General features: G+C 39.0%; 1 protein-coding gene across 9 annotated transcripts in view; it reads left to right on the forward strand.

The window, feature by feature from the left end:
- The first annotated feature begins 4235 nt into the window (after positions 1–4235).
- The window catches only part of col11a2 (collagen, type XI, alpha 2), a 63773-nt gene continuing 42828 nt past the window's right edge, over positions 4236–25180 (forward strand). For 2 of the 9 annotated variants that reach the window (XM_077009530.1, XM_077009531.1), the window contains exons 1-5: positions 4236–4740; positions 17090–17251; positions 18593–18803; positions 19055–19217; positions 23409–23531. In XM_077009530.1, the coding sequence (XP_076865645.1) occupies positions 4644–4740; positions 17090–17251; positions 18593–18803; positions 19055–19217; positions 23409–23531 (756 nt within the window). In that variant the 5' untranslated portion in view covers positions 4236–4643. The remainder of the gene's footprint in view (positions 4741–17089; positions 17252–18592; positions 18804–19054; positions 19218–23408; positions 23532–25180) is intronic. The other 7 variants (XM_077009532.1, XM_077009533.1, XM_077009524.1 and 4 more) reach the window with 6 other exon arrangements.

Below are 25180 nucleotides of genomic sequence, written 5' to 3' on the forward strand. Positions count from 1 at the left end.
AAAAAAGAGAAAGAGACTATCAATGAACAATGTACAACACTGTAGAAGTGTACCTCTGGGCTTTAAATAGGGAGAAGACAAATAAAGCACAGGCACTCATGGTTAATAATAAGGAGGGAAGAATATTGTAGGTGGTGTGTGTGGAAATGTTCTTACATTTACGGCATTTGGCAGACGCCCTTATCCAGAGAGACTTACATTTTTATCTCATTTTTATACAAGTGAGCAATTGAGGGTTAAGGGCCTTGCTCAGGGGCACCTCAGTCATGGCCTCAGGTCTGGGAATCGAACACACGACCCTCCGGTCACAAGGCCAGTTCCCTAACCACCAGGCCATGACTGCCTTGATAGCTGGGTTCCTGGTGCACCTTGACAATGATCATTTAAAAAAATTATAAATCAAGTTTTTACTAACAAACTAACAAGTAATTCAATTCCACTCATACAGTACAATGTGAAAAGTTTAATTCTGTGAAATATTTTTCAAATCATGTAAATGTAGTTCAGTAGGAAGAATATGTACATTTTGAGCCTGTTATTTGGTCATCAATTCTAAACCAAGTGATTGATATTTCTACTCTGCTCTTAATATTTTTGCTTTTATACCAATATGCCACAAAAAAAACACAATTTATTAAGCAAAATTGATATAATGATATGTCCAAAGCTGACCAAAATCATCGATGAACAAAAGGTACTTCAATGGAACTTGCATAAACAACACTGATTTTAGGAAAGGCATCATAGAAATACTGGGTGAGGCAGCCTGTCCATTAAGAAGGTCTAAGATATCACATGAATGTGTTAGATTAGGCCAGTGTCTCTCCTTTATGTCATTTCAGAAGAATAAGGATCAACTCGGTCAAGGGAAGTGGTTAACCTGGGCTGTGTGATGATCACCACCCAGACTCCTCACCTTAAATAAACATTCCTCCAGGGCCTAAATGTGGAAATGATGTCTGAGTAACTTCATACCATATGGCAGTCTGTCCTATTCACAGTGTTTTGGAACTTTTGGTGGGCCCTGGATACAACCAACTCCTGCTGCAGCTGTCCAACTCTGTAACTTGGAAAAATGTTTTACCTCTTAAAACATCATTCTTACTATACTTGTATCCTCTTTATTGTAGTTGTGGTTGTCAAAACTCCTTATTTCCCTAATAGTATGCATTCTATTTTTTCAGGTGTTTTTATAGCCAGTGCCTGATTAATTATGATCAATAACAATGAATCAATAAAAATGGTGGACTGTCACGGTAGGCCTGACCGGCTCCACAGGGGAGCCACCCATATCACTACATTACACCACTCGTACACTCCCCAGATCCCAATTACCCGCCTACTAATTATTCAATCATCACTGCTCATTATCTTGTGCACCTGGCCCTCATTCCTCCTCTATATAAGCCCACAGGTCCTGCTGAATGTTGCTGTGCATTGCTTGTGTCGACCTGGACCTGATGGTGCTCTTCTGTTGCTACCATTTACAGGCCAAGTTAAAAGTGACTGCTGACCAAGTTTTGAGCACGCTATGCTCCTTTGTCTGTTTGTGTATTATTGAGCTTGAGCTGTGTTGTGTCTACTATGGAGATGTGTAGACCCAGGACTACATTCTGTGTCTGTTGCTTCCATCACCCTGTTACATGGAATTATATATCAAGGTGTTCCATTATAAGGTAAACTGTTCCTATAGGCTACCAATCCTTTTTTGTAATCAACTTTATGTACTCAGGAAATTCTGTATTCTAAGAAAGGACTGGTCGTCTTGATATTTTTATATCAATGATGTTTATATTTTTTCTGTTTACATAATGTTTAAGTGTATTTAAATACATGTGTATTTACAGCTAACACCTGCTCTTTTGTTATGTGCTTTCATTGCTCCTTTCTTCTGTTTTGATATGGTGGTTTGCCCTGCACTTTCCTCTGTGTGTCTACCCTTCATATCCAAAGGTGGAACGTTTTGGAGCTTTTCCTGGTCTTAATCCTCATGACCTTTCCAACAACAGGCCATTTTCTAATATATGATTTACCTGTTCAGTTAGGAAGCAACACTGACTGTGAATCAATTTAACTTGCTGTTGTGCAAATAACACAGATAACAGATAGAAATGAGAGGCAATTAGCAAGACACCCAGCAGCAGGACCGCTTCCTCCTCCTTTGTTCAAGGAGGAACAGGAGGAGCAGTGCCAGAACCCTGCAAAATGACCTCCAGCAGGCCACTAATATCCATGTTTCTGCTCAAACTGTCAGAAATGAACTTCATGAGGGTGGTATGAGGGCCTGATGTCCACAAGTGGGGCTTGTGCTTACAGCCTGATGCCGTGCAGGGCGATTGGCATTTGACATAGAACACCAAGAATGGCAGATTCACCATTGGCGCCCTGTGCTCTTCACGGATGAGAGCAAGTTCACCCTGAGCACATGTGACAGACATGAGTGTGGAGACTTCATGGAGAACATTCGGCTGCCTGCAACATACTCCAGCATGACCGGTTTGGCAGTGGGTCAGTAATGGTGTGGGAAGGCATTTCTTTGGAGGGCTGCACAGACCTCCATGTGCTAGCCAGAGGTACCCTGACTGCCATTAGGTACCGGGATGAGTTCAGGGAGTTGTTAACACTGCAGGCTGAAGCTCAGGCCGGGTTTAGCGTGCGCTGTCTGGGTGAAATTGTAAACTTTAGTTTGGTGCTTGAGGAGGCCACAACACAACTCGCTGTTATTCTTAGGAACTTGCAGATAATGCGGATTAAAAGCAACTAAAGCCAATGTAAAAAAAACAAAATAAAATGAAAAGGGAGAAACTAATACCGTTTAGAATTTCTAAAAACAAGCAACACTAAAGAGACAAAAAAAAGGACAAAAGAACATGCTGCCATCTTTGAATGTACCGATGTATATAGTAAGTAAACACAATAGACACTAAGTATATAGTGTCTCTGCCATTTGTAGTGTTACTATACTATTTATCATCAAATCCACAATGTACTCGCCATGGTGACCGGCATCGAGCAGAGGAGGAAGAATCCCCCCCCCCCTCCCGAGTCTTGGTTCCTCTCAAGGTTTCTTCATGCTCTTAGGGGGTTTTTCCTTGCCATTGTCGTCCGTGGCTTGCTCACTGGGGGCTTGGACTCGAACACTTGTAAAGCTGCTTTGTGACAACAACCGTTGTAAAACCGTTTTTATTTTTTGGTTGAATTTCATTATTGGTGAAAAGGTTGCAGAATGCCAAAAAAATCAGGATAGTTTGCTCTAGAACCTAGCAAACTACATCATTTTCTTTTCTGTAGGAGGTACAGTGAGTAAATGAATGTGGGATAGATTCTACTGGTGAACAAACCAGACATTGTTATAGTAGACAAGATACAGACAATAGTTATAATAGTAGCCTAGTTGTGATTCCTTCCAATGTAAGGAATAGGAGATTTTGGAAAGAAAAAAAACAAAAGAAGAAATAGAGAGAATGTACCACGAAGGATGTCCCAGGTGACAGAGATACTTGGGACTCTGACCCCTAAGCTGGGGGTAGGGTGGGGGTAGATTCGACAGGTATGACAATGTCTCAACCCAGAAGAGTGCAGTCCTCTGAAAACAGTAGAAAATAACTAACCACTGGACGAGTGAGAACTGTTTATGCACTATATATGTTTTCCGTATTTTCAATGTAAAATTAACCAAGTCTTACACTAAACAAAGCCGTTTTGCTCATTATCCTAACGATTAAAAGTCTGGAGGATCACTGTATTTATTTGCACTAAACTGAGCAATCAGAGCATAGCCTATATATGACTTCGAAGAGAGCAAGCGAGAAAGTGGGTGTGGTGGAACGCTAACAAAATGCGGATCACAACGTGATTGGCTAACTGGTTAGAAAAAAAAACATCTGCAAAAAATACATCTGCAGACTTGAGACTTTTCCCTTCCCATTCTTCTTTTCTTATCGGACAAAATACAAAATTAGATGTAAACACACTATCTTTGTATTGCCTGCCGCCAGGTACTCTTTTCCACTATAGCAAACCACAGAAATGTCATGTCAAGTACAGGGATAATAAAGGGATTATACGGGCTTCCCCATCACAGTCGCGCGTGTATTCTCTTTATTTATTTTTTTGCTTATGTACCTTGTCAGACTATAGTTACCATGTGCACACTGTCGTAGTTAGACACGTACTCTCTCTCCCTCCTTCTACTTACTTTCGTCCCAATCCTAACGCACGCGCACATACAAACACTCGCGCGCGCACACAGCACAAGGGTTCTTCGCTCTTCGTGGGAGAAAGTAAGAAGGGGAGAGATTTAGAGAGTGATTCCAAGTCACTCTCTGCTCTCTCCACTTTGGAACTGCTCACACATCTGACTCAATGGGGCTTTAGCACAACGATTCAAGTAAAAAACAAAACAAAAAATATTTATTACTAATTCCCATTTTTAAGATTTGTACATAAGTAGATAGGTAATTTATTGTCGAGGTGGGTGTGCGTTAAATACTTCTCTTAAAGCGCACCGTTTTCTTTTTGTTTCACAGAAAGCTCAGTCGATGCTAACTTTGATTTTCTATGTCAGAAGGCAGGTCTAATTTGATACTAATTTGATACTAATTTGGTAACTTAGTTTTACCAAACCGTCAAACTTGGAAGTTATGGATATTCGGAAGAAGCGAAGACCGTGGTGCAAGGACCTCACGTCCATCGTTCTGGTAACCGTCATGCTCACCCAGATTCTACAGGCTCAATCAGGTAAAGGTTTTCTGTCGATAAAATTAGATTTTTGTTGAAGTAGGACTATTATATGTTGGCAGACCAAATCATATAAAACGTCAACCATAAATACGAGACGATTTGTGTGGCGTTGTGTGTGCATTTGTTAAAAGAAAACATTGTAGACATTTCATTAGAAAATCGAAAAACAAATGTATTTCTGCTTGAGGAATAACACAACCATGTTTATTATATTACTTGCATCCTTTTAAATTTTAAGTGTCTTTGTAATCTCTCTGCTGTTCTTTTGGTCAGCTTTCATGGATTTCATTTTACTTTTAGATTACTTTGTTGTACTGTGTGTGTGCATTTTTTGTTGTTTTGGTTTGCTTTTTGTTGTTGCTGTCGGTGGTGGAGGTGGCTTACGATTTAAGATGGGCACTGCAATATACCAGGCGGGGGCATAGGCTTGGATGGTGCGCTTTAATGACAAGGTTAGGTTGGTTATGCTGACCATAGGCCTACAGAACGTCGTTTAGGTTTATGTATTTAACAAACAAAAAGAAAAAAGAAGCAAAAAGAAAAAATATCACTATGCAAAATAATGTAGCATAAGTATATAGTAGCGTAATATATTAGTGTACGAAAATGGCATCTTTCCTTGTCACCTGTTCTCGACAGGCCACTACACTACATAGGCTACACTAGGCAACATTTCGTTACATAGAGCATGGTCTTTACTGCGCATTCATTATGAAAGATTTTTATTATTTTTGGGAATAGGACGTTTGATTTCTGTTATAGGTTTTTATTGACACACGTTTATGAAAATATATTAGAAGTAAAATTATAAAAGTATATAAATCGAAATACAATAAATTTTTTCGGAGTGTAAATGTCAGTTCTAAAGTAAGCTAATCTTATCATCTTATCGCCTTTTCAGTCAGAGAACTTGTATAATTCCATATTTTTCCAAGGTCTTAATTCCTTGTACATTTAATAATGTTTTTGCTTTTTATGAATAGATTATTATAAGGAGCTCTGCGAATCACGGAGAGCTAGTCAGTTTAAAAAGAATCAAAGAGTTAGTGTCTCCGTGTATGTGCGCTTTGTTCAGTTATGTTTGTGTAACTGCGTACGTCAGTGTGAACCTTTTTTCAACCGGCGTATTAGGAAAATGAATGCTTCACTGTGTAAACCGCAGTGGAAGTAGTAGAACCCTATGTAGAATATCTTTCGTAGACTGAAAATCACATTGTCATCCCGCTGATTAGTTTTGTTGTCAAGGAATAACAACGTATTTGGAAACGGTTTGTGCAAAATTAACGAGAGTTAGACTGCTTAAGACCAGATCTGAGAACACAACGATGACGACGTTTTAGGTCGAAGAGACTATGTTTATTTCACTGAGATGTTCATTGACTTTGAAGAAGATATACTGAAGAAGCGCACTGTTTTAAACTAAAATGTTCTTGTGTTAACGAAACAGCCCTTAATGTCACTTTCCTGCCCTGCCTTATATCTGATGTGGGTACTGCACTGGAGCTCTTTGTGAAGTAACTTTCAATGCATGTGTGAGGAAACCTTGCATATACCAAGCATATACACTGCTGCTGGTTGTTTTCTGATTTTCATCTGCTCCGCCCGTTCTCTCTCTCTCTCTCTCTCTCTCACCATAGGCAGCAGCTAGTCTCTTGAACATGCCTTAAATATTATATTATGATTAGTCTTCTACAGGCCTCAGTAAATCTCTCAGCTAAAGTCAGTGTCTGAACCTTTAAATTGTAGGCAAAAAATGTATTTCTAAAACAATCCCACATTCTTAAAAAGCATGGCATAGGCCAAGACAAAAAGAGGACGTTTTTTTGTCTGCAGCTATATCTGTAGCTTAGTTACAGTCTAGATGCATTTAGCCATCAAGAGTGGTTGTAATAAACATTCTTTTCTAACCACAGCAGTGTCTTTGTGGAGAGGTGAATGCTCCATAAAGTCTTGCCGACAAAAAACTCGTCCAAGTGCTGAAAATGTGGTTATGTGAATATGACTAGACAAAGATACATGGACACCTCTCTACTGAAGCTCAGCATGTAATAGCACAGTACTCGAATTCTACTGTAATATCTCTTCCACATATGGTTCAAAGCATATCTGTTTTTTAAAGTTTCTATCATCATTTAACTTGATAACAATAAATAAACAAATAACTAACAAATATAACAAATTATCTTTTATCGTATGGCTCTCTGACTCAGTACAAAATAACAGGAATGTATACCACTTTTGATGTTTGATTTCAGATCCTGATTTTAGGTTTGATTTTAGGACCATGAGCTTTTATCTCATTATATAAAAGACACTGTCAATGAAAGGCAACTTTACAACTTTAAATGTAGTGCAGGTTGTATGGTGTGTGTGTGTGTGTGTGTGTGTGTACATAGCTCTTATTATAGATGAAACAATCAAAGCTGTTTTAATATGGCAAAGAGCATGCATAGGTATTGAGTAAATCAGTATTCCATGAGTAAAAACAAGGGTACTAGGTAAATCAGTACTTCATGAATAGTAAGTTCTGATTAAGTGGAAAAGCACTTTTACATATGACATCCTTTTTCTTAAAGTATGAAAAAAATGAACATATTATAGTTTCAGTGATTACATTTCCTTTAACATAGAACATGGATCATGAAGTGGATTAAAATGTCACAGAAGATCTCAAACTTTTGTCTGGATGTCTGCTACCCCACAGGATGCTGGTGCCAGGTTTAATTTTTATTTGTTAGGTTATGGTTTTGTTTGGAACTATTGTAATAGTTTGGAACTAACTGTTATATTATATTAGTGCATTTAGCTCACAGAGTGGCTTCATATTTCTAGAGACTGTATCATTTTAGCCCCCTTTAATCTTAGTTTAAATTAATGTATGGTTTATACAATAGATTACTTTAGATAATTATACTGCAATTGTGAGGAGTCTATTAAAAAATCTTTATTATAATGCACTAGCTGTTTGGTATTGGAGGTTTTGTGGTCAGTATCTCCACCCTTTAGGGCCAAGAGGAGGCTAATGCAGGTATATTGAATCATTCTGCCAAACAGATCCAGTCACATTGGTAATCTAGACAGATAGGGGCAGCCAATACAACTTTATTTCATTAGTTAAGAAGTTTTGTAAATATTAAACCTAAGAAGATTTCATCTCAATTTCCACCACACTAATACAATTAGCATTCTTACTACAAAAAATCTGTTGCCAAATTGTTATTATGCATTTGAGGGGCGGGAGGGTTACTAATGGAATTTGTCATTAAAGAAGTCAACTTTCTTGAATTCATTTACTGCTTGATATCAAGATTAAATCAAATGACCTAGTCCAATGGTATGTTTCTAAAATTGTACACCTGCCATGCTTATTGAGCCAAACTTGCACATATTCCTCATGTTAGCTACACTTTTTAAGGAATCTCTCCTCATTCACCCTGTGACTGCTCCTTCTGAACTCTGCTTCCTGCTTCCTGGTTTTTACTACTGAATTACAAACAAAAAACTTCAGCAAGTTGGGTGAAGGTCCTGCTAGTTATGGTGATGGTATTTTGCACAGCTGTTCAAGTTTGGAAGAAACAGTAGCACAGGGAACAAACAGGGTCAAGCCAGATGATTACAGAAACTGACCTTTGGATATTTCAGATGTTTGTTTCTTGTCTACTGTTTGTTTCTTGTAGGGCAGGCGTCTGTTGATGTAAAGCTGTTCAGAGCCTTGAGGGCACCTGAAGTACCAGTGACCGAATGACTGTCTAATCTTATATCTCTTTCTTTTAGAACTTAAAGTTTTGTTCTCGGTTTGTGTGGTTGTGTGATGCTCAGATAATGGTGCATTCAGAGATTTGGTTTCTACATTTGGTCTTGTACATGTATGTCTGCGAGTTTGTGTTTCCAAATTATCCAGTACAGTTATTGAAAAATGCAATACATAAAAAGTCAGCATTGCTTTTTGTCCTTACATCTAAAAACTCTTGCAACAATGGTACATCCAACCACAGCATCGGCACATCCAATGGCAAGCCAGACCATCTCCTGGGTGCTTTTATGGAATTGTCTTTGGTAGAAGCATGCAACCAATATTTAAAATACAGGTTGAGTATGTGAACATCAATTTAGACAACCATCGATTTGAACAGACATACTCACATGCCAGTGATATGCATTCAGACAGGCTTATCTATAGAAGCACAACTAAAGGGAGGGGCCTGGAGGTGACCAAAATCATGTGGTCTCACTGAGCCATTGCTATCCACCCAAGTCATTGTCACAACTAGAGTGATCACATGACATGGCTGGATGACAGCATCAACATCTCAGATTACCAGAAGACTCAATGATTGGGGCCCCCGAAGCTCCACACCTTCACATGAAGGATACTAAGTGAAGGCTTGATGAAATAGGTCAGTCTTAAGTCTAGATTTAAAGATTAGAACGGTGTCAGAATCTCAGATTGGTGCTAGAAGGCTATTCCATAACTGAGGGGCTTTAAAGGAGAAAGCTCTGCCTTCGGCTGTAGTCTTACAAATTTTTTGAACTAAGAGAAATCCTGCATTTTGGGAGTGCAGAAAGCCAGATGGAGCAAGCCCATTTAACGCCTTATAGGTCAACAGAAGAATTTTAAAATTGATTCGATATTCAACCAGAAGCCAGTATAATCCTGAGAGAGTAGGACTAATATGATAAAATTTTCTAGCCCTAGTTAGGACTCTAGTTGCATCATTCTGCACAAGTTGGAGTTTCTTTAGGGACTGTTTAGAGTAGGGGTGTCCAAACTTTTTGCAGTGAGGGCCAGATTTGGTGAGGTGAACATGTGTGGGGGCCATCCATTCAGCCTGGCATTCCAGGGACAGGGAGGGATGTCCAACCATTCAGCCTGGCATTTTACCATCTGCCGCTATAGTATAGTATAGTATAGTATACGCTGCCATCTTCTGGTGAAATATAAAATGCTGCTCACGTTCTGCACGTTCTGAATTCTTGCACTTTTTCGGGACACATTATTTCTATGACTTTGAAACTGTTATTGAGCTTGCAGGCTAGCTACCATTTGCTTGACTTTCTATGTTCGTTTGGGACTGGTGTATGATGTGGAGAACTGACGTTTGGGCTCATAATGCCGACGAACATTTATACTCTTTCATTACAGCGACAGCTTAATTGCAAATCAAACAGATACACTTTCCGGTGATTTCTTTCCCACCGTGTTTGAAATCTTCTACATTCACTTGAGTTTTTTCAGTGCTGCCATTTCTGGTGACTCGCGATGCATCTTTTTCTTTGCTTAATTTTGTTTAGTGGAGAAGCACCATTTCCATGACTGGCTCTTTCTAGTGTTGAAACTGAGAAGTGCAACAGAGTTGAGCTCAAGCTTCTTGTGCAGGCCATATTCAACTGTATTTTCAGAATTTGCTGCGGGCCAATGAAACCTGGACATTGGGCTGCAGTTCGCCCATGGGCCATAGTTTGGACACCTCTGGTTTAGAGCATCCAATTAAAAGACCATTACAGTAGTCCAATCTTAACGTGACAAAAGCATGGACCAGCTTCTCTGCATCAGCTAATGAAAGTAAATGTCTCAGCTTGGCAATATTACATAAATGGAAAAAGGCAGCCTTAGTTACATTGCATATATGTGTGTGTCAAATGAAAGATCCGAATCAATAGTGACACCTAAGCTTTTTGTGGTAGATTTAGGTGTTACTGAAAAGCCATCTAGGGTAAGAGGAATATCAGACCAATTGGTTCTAGCAGCTTTTGGTCCAAGAAGCAACACCTCAGTCTTACCTGAATATAGAATAAAAAAATTAGATACCATCCAGTTTTTAATGTCCTGGACGCAGTTCTCAGTTTTGGGAGTAGTATCGACATCCGGATTAGAAGATATATACAACTATCATCTGCATAGCAATGGAAGCTAATACCATGTCTATGAATGATTGTGTCCAGCTATAGCATATACAATGAGAATAATATGGGGCCCAATACAGATCCTTGAGGAACACCATATTTTACCTTTTACGTTCTGAACATTTGTTATTTATAACTACAAATTGGTAACAATCTGTCAGGTAGGATGTGAACCAGTAGAGTACTTGGCCTCTAATGACAATGAGTGTCTCCAGCCTATTCAGTAGAATGTTGTGATCAATGGTCTCAAAAGCAGCATTAAGGTCTAACAGTATAAGAAAAGAAACGTGTCCTTTATCAGAGGATATTAAGAGATAATTTATTACTTTAGTCAGTGCAGTTTCAGTACTGTGGTGGGGTCAAAATCCAGACTGAAATAACTCTAGGACATTTTCTGTCTGTAAGAAAGAAGAGAGTTGCGAAGAAACTACTTTCTCTAGAATTTTGGAAATTCAGATTCAGAAAACTTTATTCATCCTCGAGGGGCAATTGAGGGGATGAAATTAATGATTAGAGATTGGCCTATAGTTGAACAGTTGCTGGGGATTAAGACCAGGTTTTTAAATTTGTGACTTGATGACTGCAAGTTTAAGTGATTTGGGTATGTAGCCTAGGCTTTCAGAGAATAGTTAATTATAGTAAGCAAAGGTTCTACATTACTGTGCAGTAATTCTTTAAGTAGATGTGTTGGAACGGCATATAGTATGCATGTGGAGGGCCCAACTGAGGAAAAGATCTTCAAAAGAGCATCAAGGCTGATCAGACAGTTGTGTGTCAGAGTGCATTTGCAGGTTGACAGAGTCTGAGATATGACAAATTTTGTGTCAGATGGCTAGGGACAGTGCATTTGATGTTGGAAATTTTATCAGTCATGGGTGCGTTTCCCAAAACTTCGTAACCTCATACTTACGAATATTCTCCGCTTCTCTGCTTTGAATATCCAAGTAATATGCAACCACCAAGGCCTCTTTACATTGTGGCCAAGTGGCCTGGGAGTGCCCATGACTCCTTCATCTGGGCCAATTCTGGAGTGTGTCAGATAGCTAGGGACGGTGCGTTTGATGATGGACATGTACTAGCTGACAGTGGGTATCCACTCCAAAGCTACATACTCACTCCTGTGTCAAATCCTCAGACTGAGGCTGAGGAGAGATATAACATGGCACACTGCAGAACACAAAGCGTGATCGCGAGAGCTTTGGGCATTTGGAAAATGCGTTTTCGGTGCCTCCACAAGTCATCAGGTGGGCTTCGATTTTATCCACAATGAAGCTGTGCTGTAATTGTTGTACGTGCTATGCTCCACATAATTGCAGTGCAAGCTGGCATACACAATCAAGAAGAAGATGCGGAGGATGATGAGGAGACAGAGGAAATAAATGTTCTGGTAGAGTTACCAGGAGAAAGGAGAAAAATGACTTTACCAGCCTGGCCTGGAAAACCAAAGGAAAATTATAAGGAATGTTTTTGCCTAGATACAGCAAAAAATAAAATACTTTGGATAAGTGATCCTTGTGTGGTAAATTTGTTATAAACATACATTTAATTTATTATAAACATTAGAAGTGTGCCAAAAAATTGATTAACATATCGAAACTCGATTCTCATTTACTATGATTCAGAATCGATTTTAAATGTCCCAAAATTGATTCCAAGTCGTGGTGAAGTCTCACGTTACGTAATTACAAAATTACGTGAGACTTTACCAGCAGGTTCTGGGACACACTCATGCGCGGAAAAGTTTCAAAACAAATGAATGCCAGGGAAGACCGAACTTGACACAATGTAGCTCGTGCGCAAGGCTTGTGTAAGGCGGTGAGCACGGGAACGTACACACCGCGTGAAGTAATATAGAGAAGGGTGGACCCATGTGTCAGCTCGCAAGAGCAATACGTTTGACACTTGTCAAATATATTAGCGAGAGGGAAATGTGCACAGTGACCCAGAACGAACAAACAAAACAACACGGAAGACTCAACGCGCCAAAGAATAGAAACCAAAACCACGAGGGCACGGAGTAAATAGAAACAAAAAAATGCGGAAAACACAATGCGTGAAAAATAACACTCAACCGTAGAGAGATGGGGGAGAAAAAAACAAAACAACAGTAACTAAAAAACAGCGCGGATAAATGCCACACGAAAACGAAACCAAGGACGTCAGGGGAAGTAACTGGCAGCGGGCAAAAAACGCCGCAGCAAAATAAAACCCTTCCCAAAAATAAAGGGGAAACGGATAGGAAGAAATACAGGATTGGGAAAACTTGAGATGGGTCAGGAAGCGACGCAGGAGATAGATACTCGAATAAGTAAAGAGAAAGCATAAGAGAGAGGTGGTGAGACACCTTCAAACGAGAAGCAACCACAGAGAAAGCAGAGACTGGCTGAGAATGTACCGGCATAACAAAATGATTCAGCAGTGATCCGTCTCCACAAGCTTCCTTAAGAAGCCTAACAAACAGCTGAGACGAATCACTGCTGATTACGCCGGACTCTGGTGCCCCTAGCAACGGCTGGGGGAACAGCATCCGAGCCAGCCCTGACAGCTTGCAAAATGAAGCTCAAGAATTTTGGTAACACAACAAAAAGCATTTTTTCCCCCAAAGCACTTTATTTTTGTTAATTAAATGTGAAAGACACTTTATTTTCTGTATTTGTCATTCTGTCTTGCAAAGCAGACTGTAGTAGATTATGTAGATTTTATAGACTGAAGCAGAACTTTTTATAAATCAAATCGTTTTTGAATCGAAAATCGTTATGAATCAAATCGTGGCCCCCAAAATCGGAATCTAATCAAATCGTGAGATAGTAAATGATTCCCACCCCTAATAAACATACATATAAAATATTTTTGTGGTGCCTTACTTGTTGTCGTGCACCTCTGGAATTTTGTAACTTTGCGTGCGCCGCACTTCAGCGCTATGAACAAAGTCATGTTTGCAGGGCTCATACACCTTTACAAGGTAGAATTCAAGCACTTGTACGTCACTTTCAAGGTCCATTTTCAATATTTTCCAGCACCTTAAGCTTAATTAATTTACATATTTATACATACAGTATACTCAAAATGATTAGAAATTATTTTATTTTTTTCACATTACTTAATGGTTGTTTATTTTCAAAATGCCCTATCTTAACATCTTCACGTTCTCTCATGTTTCGCCCTGGAATTAACAGTATACAATAGAACTGTTCAGCCAGATAGCTATTTGTTGTAAAACGAAATACAGTTACAATTTCAAGCATTTTCGAGTACTTTAGCCTAAATCCCACACACATATCGTTTCGGAGAACTCTGCAAAGAATATGATGCACCAAGTATAAATTTCTCTGCCGTTCGCACGAGGTGTGCGTAGTCGCGCCACATGGTCCGTCGCGCAAGTATAATTCAGCCTTTACTCTGCTGCCTGCCTTCACTGAACACTTGAGCTTCGTAAGGTATACTTGACACGTTGCAACTGGCACAAGGACTCTCGCGGCAAAAATGACACAATTGTGGTGGCTCCGCTCATGCACGTTGGACCCGTGCCACCGCATCGTGAGGTTGTGCACAGAGACCGTATATATAAGTGGACTGGACGACACGAGTGAAAAGTGAAGGCTCCGTGTGTCAGCTACCCTCTAGTAGCTGGCTGCAGTACAACTTTTAACCCCGCCCATTCCCATGTAAGTGAACGGGCTTGACGAGAAACTTTGAATTTTTATTACACGTAAAATAAGTTTTTTGAGCAATTATAATTTGTCAATTCTATAAGACCCCATTGCGTTAGTATCTCTCCCGGTGTTTTTCTCTACAATAAATATATTTTATAAAAGTTATTAAGTGTTACTTAAAGGGGTGTGGCAATAAGGTGATGGACAGTTAATAGCTGCGTTGATTGACATCTAATACCAGACACTCAAACGTGAACACGCTCAACAGCAAAACTCTATCAAAACTCTCGACAGCAGTATTAAAACCTTTTACCTTTGTTTATTTTGTAAAACGTCAAAAGTGTCTTTATACCACACCTTAATGTCTTGTTCTGCAGTAAATTGTTGTAACAGACCATTAGGGTCAAGTTCTTTCAGTAAAAAGCTCAGTTAGATATTTGACTAGCTAGCCAGATGTTAACTTCAAATCTTCTCAGGTTACCAAATTGTGCTAGCTAGTTCGTAGTTTAGCGAATTGAACGAATTGTACTTGAAGCATAGACCATATATACATGTGTGTCTGTGTGTGTGTATACACCAGAGACCATATATATATATATATATATCGTGCACGTTGTTTACATATTCTGCTTCCGAGGAACATGGAGCTGTGAACCTTATTTTGTTTGGAACCTTATTTTGCTTAAGAAGTTATCAAGTACAGATATTACTGTTTATTGCGTTTCTAAAGCTGTACTGTCGTCTCAGTTTTTTTTATTTATTTATTGCAGTTAATTTGGAAAGGAAACAATTTTTTTTCGTGGGGGTGGGAGCGGGCCCAGATTTTATGGTCACGGTTCGCTACTGACACATTCAAGATTAATTATTGAAGTCATTCACATTAAACCTCATCAAACTAACCATGCTTTTTATATTTGGCTGTTAGCCAATAGCTTTTTTTCACTTTTACATTTTCAGTTACAGTCAGTGTCTGGTTTGCCTAGTGAAAATCGCACAACACGTACAACACCTACTACAAATACAATGTTTATTCTTTAGTGCGAAGATTAATTTCCGTTAGGACGTTTTGTGCTAAGCGCGATTCAAACCAAATGATTCCTATTCAGCATAGGAATAATTACCTTTGCGCTATAAAGAAAGTAGCATAGATTCACGGGTTGTAACTTTTGAACTGCTTCTTGAAGCTGTGTCAAAAGTGCTATACAGATGAGCTGGCCAAGCTGGTTTTCCTTGGAAAGGAGAGTGGGGGTCGGCGCCTCAAATGCGTACCATGTCATTAGCAAAACAAAGGGCACTAATCGCTTCACAGTGGGGAAGTGGGCTACTCGAAGGCTGATTTTCCTCGCGAAGATTTTCGTGGCGTTTGCAGTCCTAGTGTTAAGTGAAACAATATCTTTGTTCAGTAGTAGCTAGCTAGGTGGCACAGTCTGTATGCGCGACCCCGTCTATACTGGTGGGCGTATCCTAACGAATGTGATCAGAGTTGGGGCGGAGATACTGTCCTGCCTACCGGTTCTAATGCGCATGCTCTGGCTCCAATTTTCATCTACTGCGCAAGCGCATCCAAGATGGCAGCATCCATGACGGCCATCTTGGTGGCTTCAAAAATTCAAAATGGGAGTCAACGGTGACGTACCGTCCATTATATATACAGTCTCTGGTCGTGCACATCTCAATTTTTGTGCGTGTGAAGTTACAAGGTGGAATTGGACGGCACTTTCAAGGTCCAATTTCTATATTTCCCAGAACCTTCAGCTTAATTTACATATATATATATATACAAATCCACATATACTCTAAATGATTCGAAAAAAAATCATGTTTTATCACATAAGAGATGGTACCTAATTATGTTCATGACATGTTGCAGTATTCACTTAGCATTAGCTGGCATAAAGACTATGTCACGCTGAATTGTGTTTTTAGCAACAGTAAGCCGTGTCTTTTTTTTGTGCTGACTGATCAAGTGCCCATTTTTATAATGTAAAAAATGGGTCACTCGTTCTGAATTCCGGGAGATTATATGTGACTCGCGGGTATCAGGGAGACACTACCGAAATGCGGGAGACTCCCGCAGCTTCCGGGAGACTTGGGATGTCTGTGATGAGAGGGAGTGTTAATAGGTAGGGGACTGTGAGCAAGGGAATGACCTGTTGCAGTGGCGCAAAAAGGGGGCATGCAGCGTATGTGACGCATAGGGGCACTGCACTAGAGGGGGCACCAAATCGATGTAATACTTAATTGTGTCCATCTTACGTTGCCCCCCCCCCCCCCCCCCCCCCACGTCAACAACTTTTGTTCGGGGGGGCGCCGATAGTATGTTTGCATACACCTCAGAAAGTAAGTAACTGCACCCCTGACCTGTTGTGGGTACATATGTGTCTAGGCATGGGCACAGGCATCTCCCATGAGGACTGAGACCGACCTACCATGACATGTTATTTGTGTTGTTTTGTGTATTTCTTTTAATTAGTTTAATAAATCTAGGCTATATTGAAAATTAAGGTCTCCCTTTTTATAAGGAATGTGATGATGATTATCTATCTAATTAGATTTCTGCTGGTGTGGGACATAATATGAATAAATTTATATGAGAAGGCAGGTAAAAATCTGCCAACTCACTAAGGTAATTAGGCAATATTTTGCTGTGGTTAGTAATAATGGTGGCAAAGCATTAAGCAAGCTATTACTACTAATATACTGTAAGTACCAAATTGTTGAAAAAATTTTTTTGTAAAAAACTAAACTGTAATTAAATTGATGATCTTTCTCTCTGTCTTCATCCATAGAACCAATTGATGTGCTGAGTGTGCTACAGCTTCCTTCTCTGCCTGAAGGTGTGCAGAAAGTTCCCGGCTTTTGTAGCTCTCGGCATGCTGGCACACCTGACCATGCCTACCGCATCACTAAGAAAGCCCAGATCTCTGCCCCAACCAAGCAACTCTTCTCAGGTACCCATCTTTAGTGTTAAAAAAATTAACTCAACAAGAACAAAACAAATCACATTTGTTTTAAAAAGCCAATTACAACAAACATCAAAGGAATATTCCAGTGCTAGCCCTAAAAATACCTTTCAGGATGTTTAGTGTTTATTTGTCTGTGCATGATTTGGGAGTACGAATGGCATACTTAAAAAAGTTACGTTACCTCCATAAGCACCAACAATCAACCAGTTAACATGATGTCATCTTGACATCAAATTTGACAAAAGCAGCTTTTATGCCAACTTATACTTGTTAGAATAATGATACCGTAGCGTTGTACTTGGAGGGGGCGGAAACAAGTGTGATTGAGGGCAGGGTTTATTAGCATGAAGGACAATGCCAACATTATCAAACTTGCTTAAACTAACCATGCCAACACGGAGGGCATGACGTCGATGAGGCATTATTACTAGACACATTCACAGAGCATAATAGAAAATTATTAACAGAATAATTAGAAAAGAATTAACAGAAAATAATAAACAGACTACACAAGCAGTGTAAAGACTACACATTGAACAGGACACAACTAGACAGACTAGATATACGAAACTCTTGATCTGAAGCATAACGTAAACAAACATAGAAGAGACCATACAACCATGTACAGATAACTATCGAATTCACTACAGAAACTAAAGCCAAAACGTATACCCACACCATGAACTAGATCACCACGGAAGTCTGGAGGTACAATATTGGCTTGCAACCTACAGAAAACAAGGGTTATATACTAAAACTAAATTACCAACTAAATTAGAAACAGCTGACTTGAATAACAAAGGGTTCATGACTGCTGGTGTTGCATGGTGTTGTAATTGTAATGTATTGTAACATTAAAGCACTTGGATTGCAAAACATGCAATTACCCAGAAAAAGTTATGAATGTGCTTTTTATCAGGTTTTAAACAAGATATTTGGACAATTAATGACAGATTAAATTTACCTATAGTAATGTCCTCAAGGAAAAATAAATGATGGTACCACATATATAAGTTGAACAGTGTTTCAGATTATTCAGCATTTTAAAAGCTATACCTTTAGCGGAACTATTTGTTTTCTAGAACAATTAGTTACCTTTTTGTCAGTATCAGCATTTCACTTGTGCAATGGCAAAACCTTCAAGCTGTCTCATGTGTTCCTACACTCATGTGTCAGTTTCTCATCTACACCCTGATTTTCTGTTGTCCAGACTCCCTCACTCTCACTATTTCTTACTACCTGTTATATCCCTTGCTTATCCTTTCTTTTCTTAATTATTTGATTATGTCTTCCTTTTCTTGCTTATTTATTTTCCATCTTTAAAAGGTCGTTTCCCAGAGAACTTCTCCATTATGGCCCTGGTGAAGACCAAGGTGGGCCTTCAGACCTTCCTATTGTCGATTTACAGTGATCAGGGGGTGCAACAGCTGGGAGTGGAGCTCGGCCACTCACCTGTCTTTCTATATGAGGACCAGCGTCACATGCCTGCCCCAGAGGACTACCCACAGTTTACAGGCATCAATCTGGCTGATGGCAAGTCAGTAAATAGACCCCGTTGTCTCTCTTTCTGTCTGTCTGTCTGTCTCTCTCTCTCTCTCTCTCTCTCTCTCTCTCTCTCTCTCTCTCTCTCTCTCTCTCTCTCTCTTTAAAAAACCAAAAAATATAGGTTATACATTATGTCTAATATTTGCATGCACCTGTTTAAAAAAAACTGCATATACTGCATGTAAAGAAACTGACCAAACATATGCACATGTTTCTCCCATTCTATTTCTTTCAATACTGCAGGTGGCACCGCATTGCCATTTCCGTACAGAACAAAAATGTTACACTTCTCCTTGACTGCAAGAAGCGTATAACTAGACCGCTTCCTAGGAGTAACAAGCCAGTGGTGGACACCAAGGGTATTACTGTATTTGGTGCTCGCTTGTTGGATGAGGAGGTCTTCCAGGTCAGTTATAACTCATAGTGCAAAGAATTGTGGAACAGTTGCTTATTTTAAAACTTCTTCCTGTAACTCTGAAATAAATCAGTGCTACATGCTCCCTCTATTCAACTCATTAGTTAATTAAGAAGACACTGATTCAGCCAGGGTGTTGGAACATGGAAAACATTAAAATGTTTGGAGCATCAGATCTCTCTGATGGGAACAATTAACTCTAAATGTAAGGTGAATAGTTAAAACTAAAAAATAATAGCATCATAATATCCATGTGAAACTAATACACACATTTTGAAGGACCTCTTGATCTCTTTACTCCCTTTATCTTTTATAAACTCCCTAATATTTCTCCAAATATTCTACAAGGGATGGACTTTAAAGCAAGGTTTTTCAAACCAGTTTTCAGATGACCCACATTTTGTCCATACTTTTTTACCACAACACAAACAATGCATTTAACTCTAATCATTTACTAGGAACAAAACAAAAAACATTTACGTAATGAAAAGACTGCTCTGTATGATCTGGTTCCACTGTGCTTCACAAGAAGAGATGGTAACATGAATATCATGACTAAACTTCTGTTTACCTGAGTTAGGATGGATAATTCCACTACAAATATATACATCATTGTGAATGGCAATAGCTACAAGACACATTTTCAGTTTGCTGGTACAGGTCAGGGGTGTGTTTCCCAAAATGTTTGTAACTCTAAGTACTTCGGAAACCTTGTACTTAAGAATATTCTTAAATTTATTTTATACGTATTTATAAAAATACGTATTATACGTACCCATTTGTAACTCACTAAGTACTTCTTAACTCGAAGCTCATGTGCAGTTCTACCTCAAAAAGGACAGAGGTGCTAATTTCACTCATGCTGGTTTTAAGCACAGCATTACAACATTTGCATTTATGTGTAATAGTATTTTCTTTTGAACTAATTACATTGCATATACGACATTAAGTGTCAACAAAAATCACATGTACTACTTTGAACTCGTGACAGAGTGTTTTTGTAATAGCCCTGAAATAAATGCTCCGGTTTAAAATTAATTCTCCCGTCAAAATCAAAAAATATTTTTAACAATTTATTCTGGGTCCGGATGGGATGGCATTTGGGTTCGTATCCGGACCGAGGTCCATTGGTTGCGGACCACGGAAATAGAAATTTGCAGAGTTAATCAGGAATGAGATTGGGTCCGGACAGGACTGCGTTCGGGTCCGGATCCGGGCCGCGGTCCGCCTGTTAGTGACCTCTGCCCTAGATCTTCCAGATGATGTGCTGTGTGACAGATACCGGCTGCGTAGGGGTCAGATCATGGCTCTCCTTGAGCTTGTGCGGGAGGAGCTGGCTAGAGGAATGAAAGGAAATTTTGCCAAATAACATATTAAAATTGGTTTTCATGCAATTGCAAACATTCCTGGAGTTGTTGGTGCAATGGACGGCACTCTGATCCCCATACACACTCCCACCCTCTTGAGCCCAATCTACATCTGTGGTAAAGGCATCACTTGCTTTGAATATCCAAGTAACATGCAACCACCAAGGCCTCTTTATGGACATTGTGGCCAAGGGGCCTGGGAGTACTCATGACTTCTTCATCTGGGCCAATTCTGGAGTGTGTCAGATGGCTAGGGACGGTGCATTTGATGGTGGATATGTACTAGCTGGCAGTGGGTATCCACTCTGAAGCTACATACTCACTACTGTATCAAATCCCCAGACTGAGGCTGAGGAGAGATACAACATGGCACACAGCAGAACACGATGTGTGATCGAGTTTTGGTCATTTGGAAAATGCATTTTCGGTGCCTCCACAAATCATCAGGTGGGCTTCGGTTTTCTCCAGAACGTAGCTGTGCTGTAACTGTTGTATGCGCTATGCTGCACAACATTGCAGTGCAAGCTGGCATACACATTCAAGATGAGGAGGAGGATGAGGAGACAGAGGATAGAAATGTTCTGGAAGAGTTACCAGGAGAAAAGAGAGAAGGACTTTACCAGGCTGGCCTGGAAAACCGAAGGCAAATTATAAGGAATGTTTTTGCCTAGATACACCAAAAATTTAAATACTTTGGATAAGTGATCTATGTATGATAGATTTTTATAAACATACACTCGGAGGCATTTGTTGCGGTTTTATTTTCAATAAATATTTTATGTGCAAAAAAAAAAAAAAAAAAAAACCAATAAACAAAAAGCATCTTCCATAAAACTCCTACCCAGTGTTGGTACTAGTACTGGGATCTGGAAAGAATTTTTTTTTTATGTCAGTGCCACAAAATGGGAGTTATTTCATAGATGTTTTAGTGAAAATTCAGTAAAGTATATTCACATTTACTATTGTTACTTGGTATAAGTATCTCACCTTGTTCAGAGGGCAATATAATTGGAACAGATATTGAGGGCCTGCTCATCTGATATTCTGCTACTGCCAGCTGCTTGGCCATGATATCCAGTTTGGCCTTCTTGAGTTCCAGCAGCTCTTGATGGTGTTTCTCCCTCTGCTGCATGCGCTCTTCATGCTGATTCTCCTTTTGTCAGAGCTTTTCCCGTTTGAGCTTCAGCCTTTCCCTTTCCAGTGCAACAAGCTCCACACTGCATCCACAGGTATTTTGAGGTGTCCAGGTTCCAGTTGGATCTCTCTCTCTCTCTGGCCTGAGCACAGGAAGGCCCTGGAGATGCCTCAGGACTGCTGCTACATGAAGGTCCTGAGTTTGCAGGTTCAGGCGGGGTAGAGGGAATCTCACCCAGACATATATCTATACCCCACATTCCCTTCAGTAGCTCTGGGGCCCAGTATCCAACGATAAGGGCACTTGTAGACATTTGATCCCCACCAGTCTTAGCCCTCTCCTTTCTGAGTTCTCCCCCCCCTTTTTGGCTTGACTAGAGAAGTCGTGCCACTTTTTTCTTATCTCTACACCCGAACTCTTAATGCCACTACAGGCACTGATATTATATGTAATATTGTCTCATTTTTGTTTTTTTTCAGAATTTGAGGAACTTCCTTGCAGTTTAGAAAATAATATACTTTCGTCTTTTTCCACTTCGTTTTTCCACTTCCACCATTTGGCTCAGTTCCGTCAACAGAAAATTTTGTTTCCTTTGTTTGTTAGCCATGGTTTTGAATGACGTGTGAAAGGTTAATCAGGTGCCCTATTTATACCCTTGATATACGATCGGTCAGAATTGTAAAGGTAATAATTTTACACGTATTAGTTGTTAGTTTTTATGATTGTCATTTTCCCAATAATACTTTTGTGTCGTAATAATGAAAAAATATATGTAAATCGATGGAAAGGTGGAGTCAACAAAGAACTACTTAGAACTCGTTCGGAAATTGGGAGACTAAGAAGGCTTTTGAGGAACACTTGTAAATTTGGCGTTCTTAAAGTTACGTCATTCTTAAAGTTGTTTATAACTTTCTAAGATTGTTCGTTATCAGGAAACCCACCCCTGTTTTACAGTTCAGCAGCCATTATGTCCAGAACTGTTCTCATAATGTCAAGTGCAGCAAATATATTCCTGTGACTGCATGGGACACCTTGTCTTTTGCAACACAGTATGCAGTTTTATATGACTAAATGGAATTTGTTATTGGCATTTTTGACAGCACTCTGCTTAACACCTGAGCTAATATTTGCATTTCTTGACTTTTTCTTGGTTTTTAGCCATGATCCGTAGTTTTTACCCATGACCTGCATTTGTCCCTCATGAATCATGGTTTTTATGCATGACCCATGTATTTTACTCATGTCCAATGGTTTGAAAAACGTTTTAAAGCCATATGATTTTCGTAATATTCTTACTCATTCTGAAATTTTAAAATATATATGTGTTATTTGGCTATATATATTTATATAGGATAAATAACATAATATCTAAAAATGTGCTTAATTTCCATTCAACTTTTGACTTTATTAGTTAAGTCCTTCAGTTAGTTAACACTTGTTCGGTGGAGTGACCAATAAATGGCATGAGAGTTTTCTGTCATTGCTTCCTTTTATTTCTTTGACTAGGAAAGCTTAATTATAAATGTTAAACCACTTCATTTTATTTACAATTTGCAATCAAGAAATCATTAATGACTTTGTAAGTGTTTGTGTAAAAAGCTTCAGATAGTGTTGTAATAATTATAGTTATAGCTTGAAGATTTCTTCCTCTGATAGTCCTTTGAATTTGTTTCTTCGCAGGGTGAAATCCAGCAGCTTCTGATTGCCTCTAACCCTCAGGCAGCCTATGACTACTGTGAGCATTACAGTCCTAAGTGTGACACTTCTTTGTCCAAAGTTCAGGCCCAGGATCCTAACACATATGTGAGTAACACATTGCATCAGTCCAAGCCCAAAACTTGGAATTGCTGCACTATTCTGACATGAGAGACAAACTCACAAATCAGTGTTTTATTTTCAGTTGAAGCAGCATTTACTGTGACTAAGAATGCATTATAGAAAATATAATGTTTTGTCTCTCAAATCTGAGTGCATTTGATAATCATTTTCATTACACACTTTACAAAAGCTTGTGATAATAAATGAAAATAATACAAGGGTCATCAATAGAAAATATATGCAATCTCAAACTCATTTTACACATAAATGTTCTAGTGGAAAGTTTTACTTTCACATTGGATTATTTAAAAAGCTCTATAAACATTACCTACATAAGATTCAAAAGCATCCACAAAATGTTTACATGTCATCTACAGCTCTTGCATGTCATCAAAGTTTCCATTTCCTTACGCACCTTGAGTCTCGTTCTTTATTCTGTCAATGGCTGTGTTTTAAAAATTTGTGCTTCACATTGTGCTTCACATTTAGAGAAATGCAAAGGAATGTTGATGTGAAATTGTACAAATGAAGAAATTGTTTGAGGTTGCAAAGTTTATTTTGTCATGCCTCAAACTCATCTCACCTCAGTGATAGTTCCATTTTACATTAAGGTCTAAATGTGAGCATAAATAATATGGGTTGACACTATTTTGAACACCCCCCACCATATTTTAACATGTGTCAAATGAACATGCAGCCCATACTTTGACCCTGCCTCTGCTGAACTTGTTTCTGCATCTTGATCATCGTTCTCTTTTCTCCCCTTGTCCTCCGTTTCTCTTTCCAGAGGTGTTTGTGTCTGTTCTGCACATTGTACATCAGCGACTACATTCCTTCTTATAGTTATTCATATACTTGTTTCTTTACTTCCCTGCATTCCTCGACCTTCATTCCTCCTTCCTTACCCCATCCCCCATTTTTCTAATGCCTTTGATGAAGAGCTAGATGACTATGAATACCCCTATTATTATGAAGGAACTTTCCTGTTCAGTCCTCTCCCTCATCATAATTTACAATGCCCCACCTTTCTTCTACCTCACCTTGTATAACATAATTTGCAAGTCATTAACATACTGATGTCCTGTTTGTACTTGTCTTGTCTTGATGTACTTGTTGTCCATTGTCATATATCTGTGTGTACTATGCACTATATTTTATGTAAAATGATTTGTTTAAAATGCATCTATATAGATAGGCTGAGGTATTGCTGTGCAACGTAGACACACAAACCCCCCAAAATTTGTGTAAACAACTTTGCCTTAATCAGAGAACAACCAGGCTCCACTGTGTTAATCCAGCTAAGGAGAGAAATGTTGACCTTCTACAATTATCATGCTGTAATCGAATACATGTAAAAAATGGAGATAGAGTTTGATAATGTTTAAATTTTTGTCAATATAGAACAGCTTTTATTCTTTGCCTGCATGCATACATATGCTATATTCAAATTAGTTTAAGTATGCACATAAAAATGCACAGTAACATTTGCAACTTCTATAAACAAAAGTCATGTCATTCTTTGTAGCTGCATGACAATATTCTTTCTGTAGTAAGTAATACATTATTCTAGAGTATATGTTTGTGTTGGTAACCAAAATACCTTGCATAAATACTTTGCATTAATGACTGACATT

Source organism: Brachyhypopomus gauderio, chromosome 6, assembly GCF_052324685.1.
Source record: "Brachyhypopomus gauderio isolate BG-103 chromosome 6, BGAUD_0.2, whole genome shotgun sequence".
NCBI lineage: Eukaryota > Metazoa > Chordata > Actinopteri > Gymnotiformes > Hypopomidae > Brachyhypopomus > Brachyhypopomus gauderio.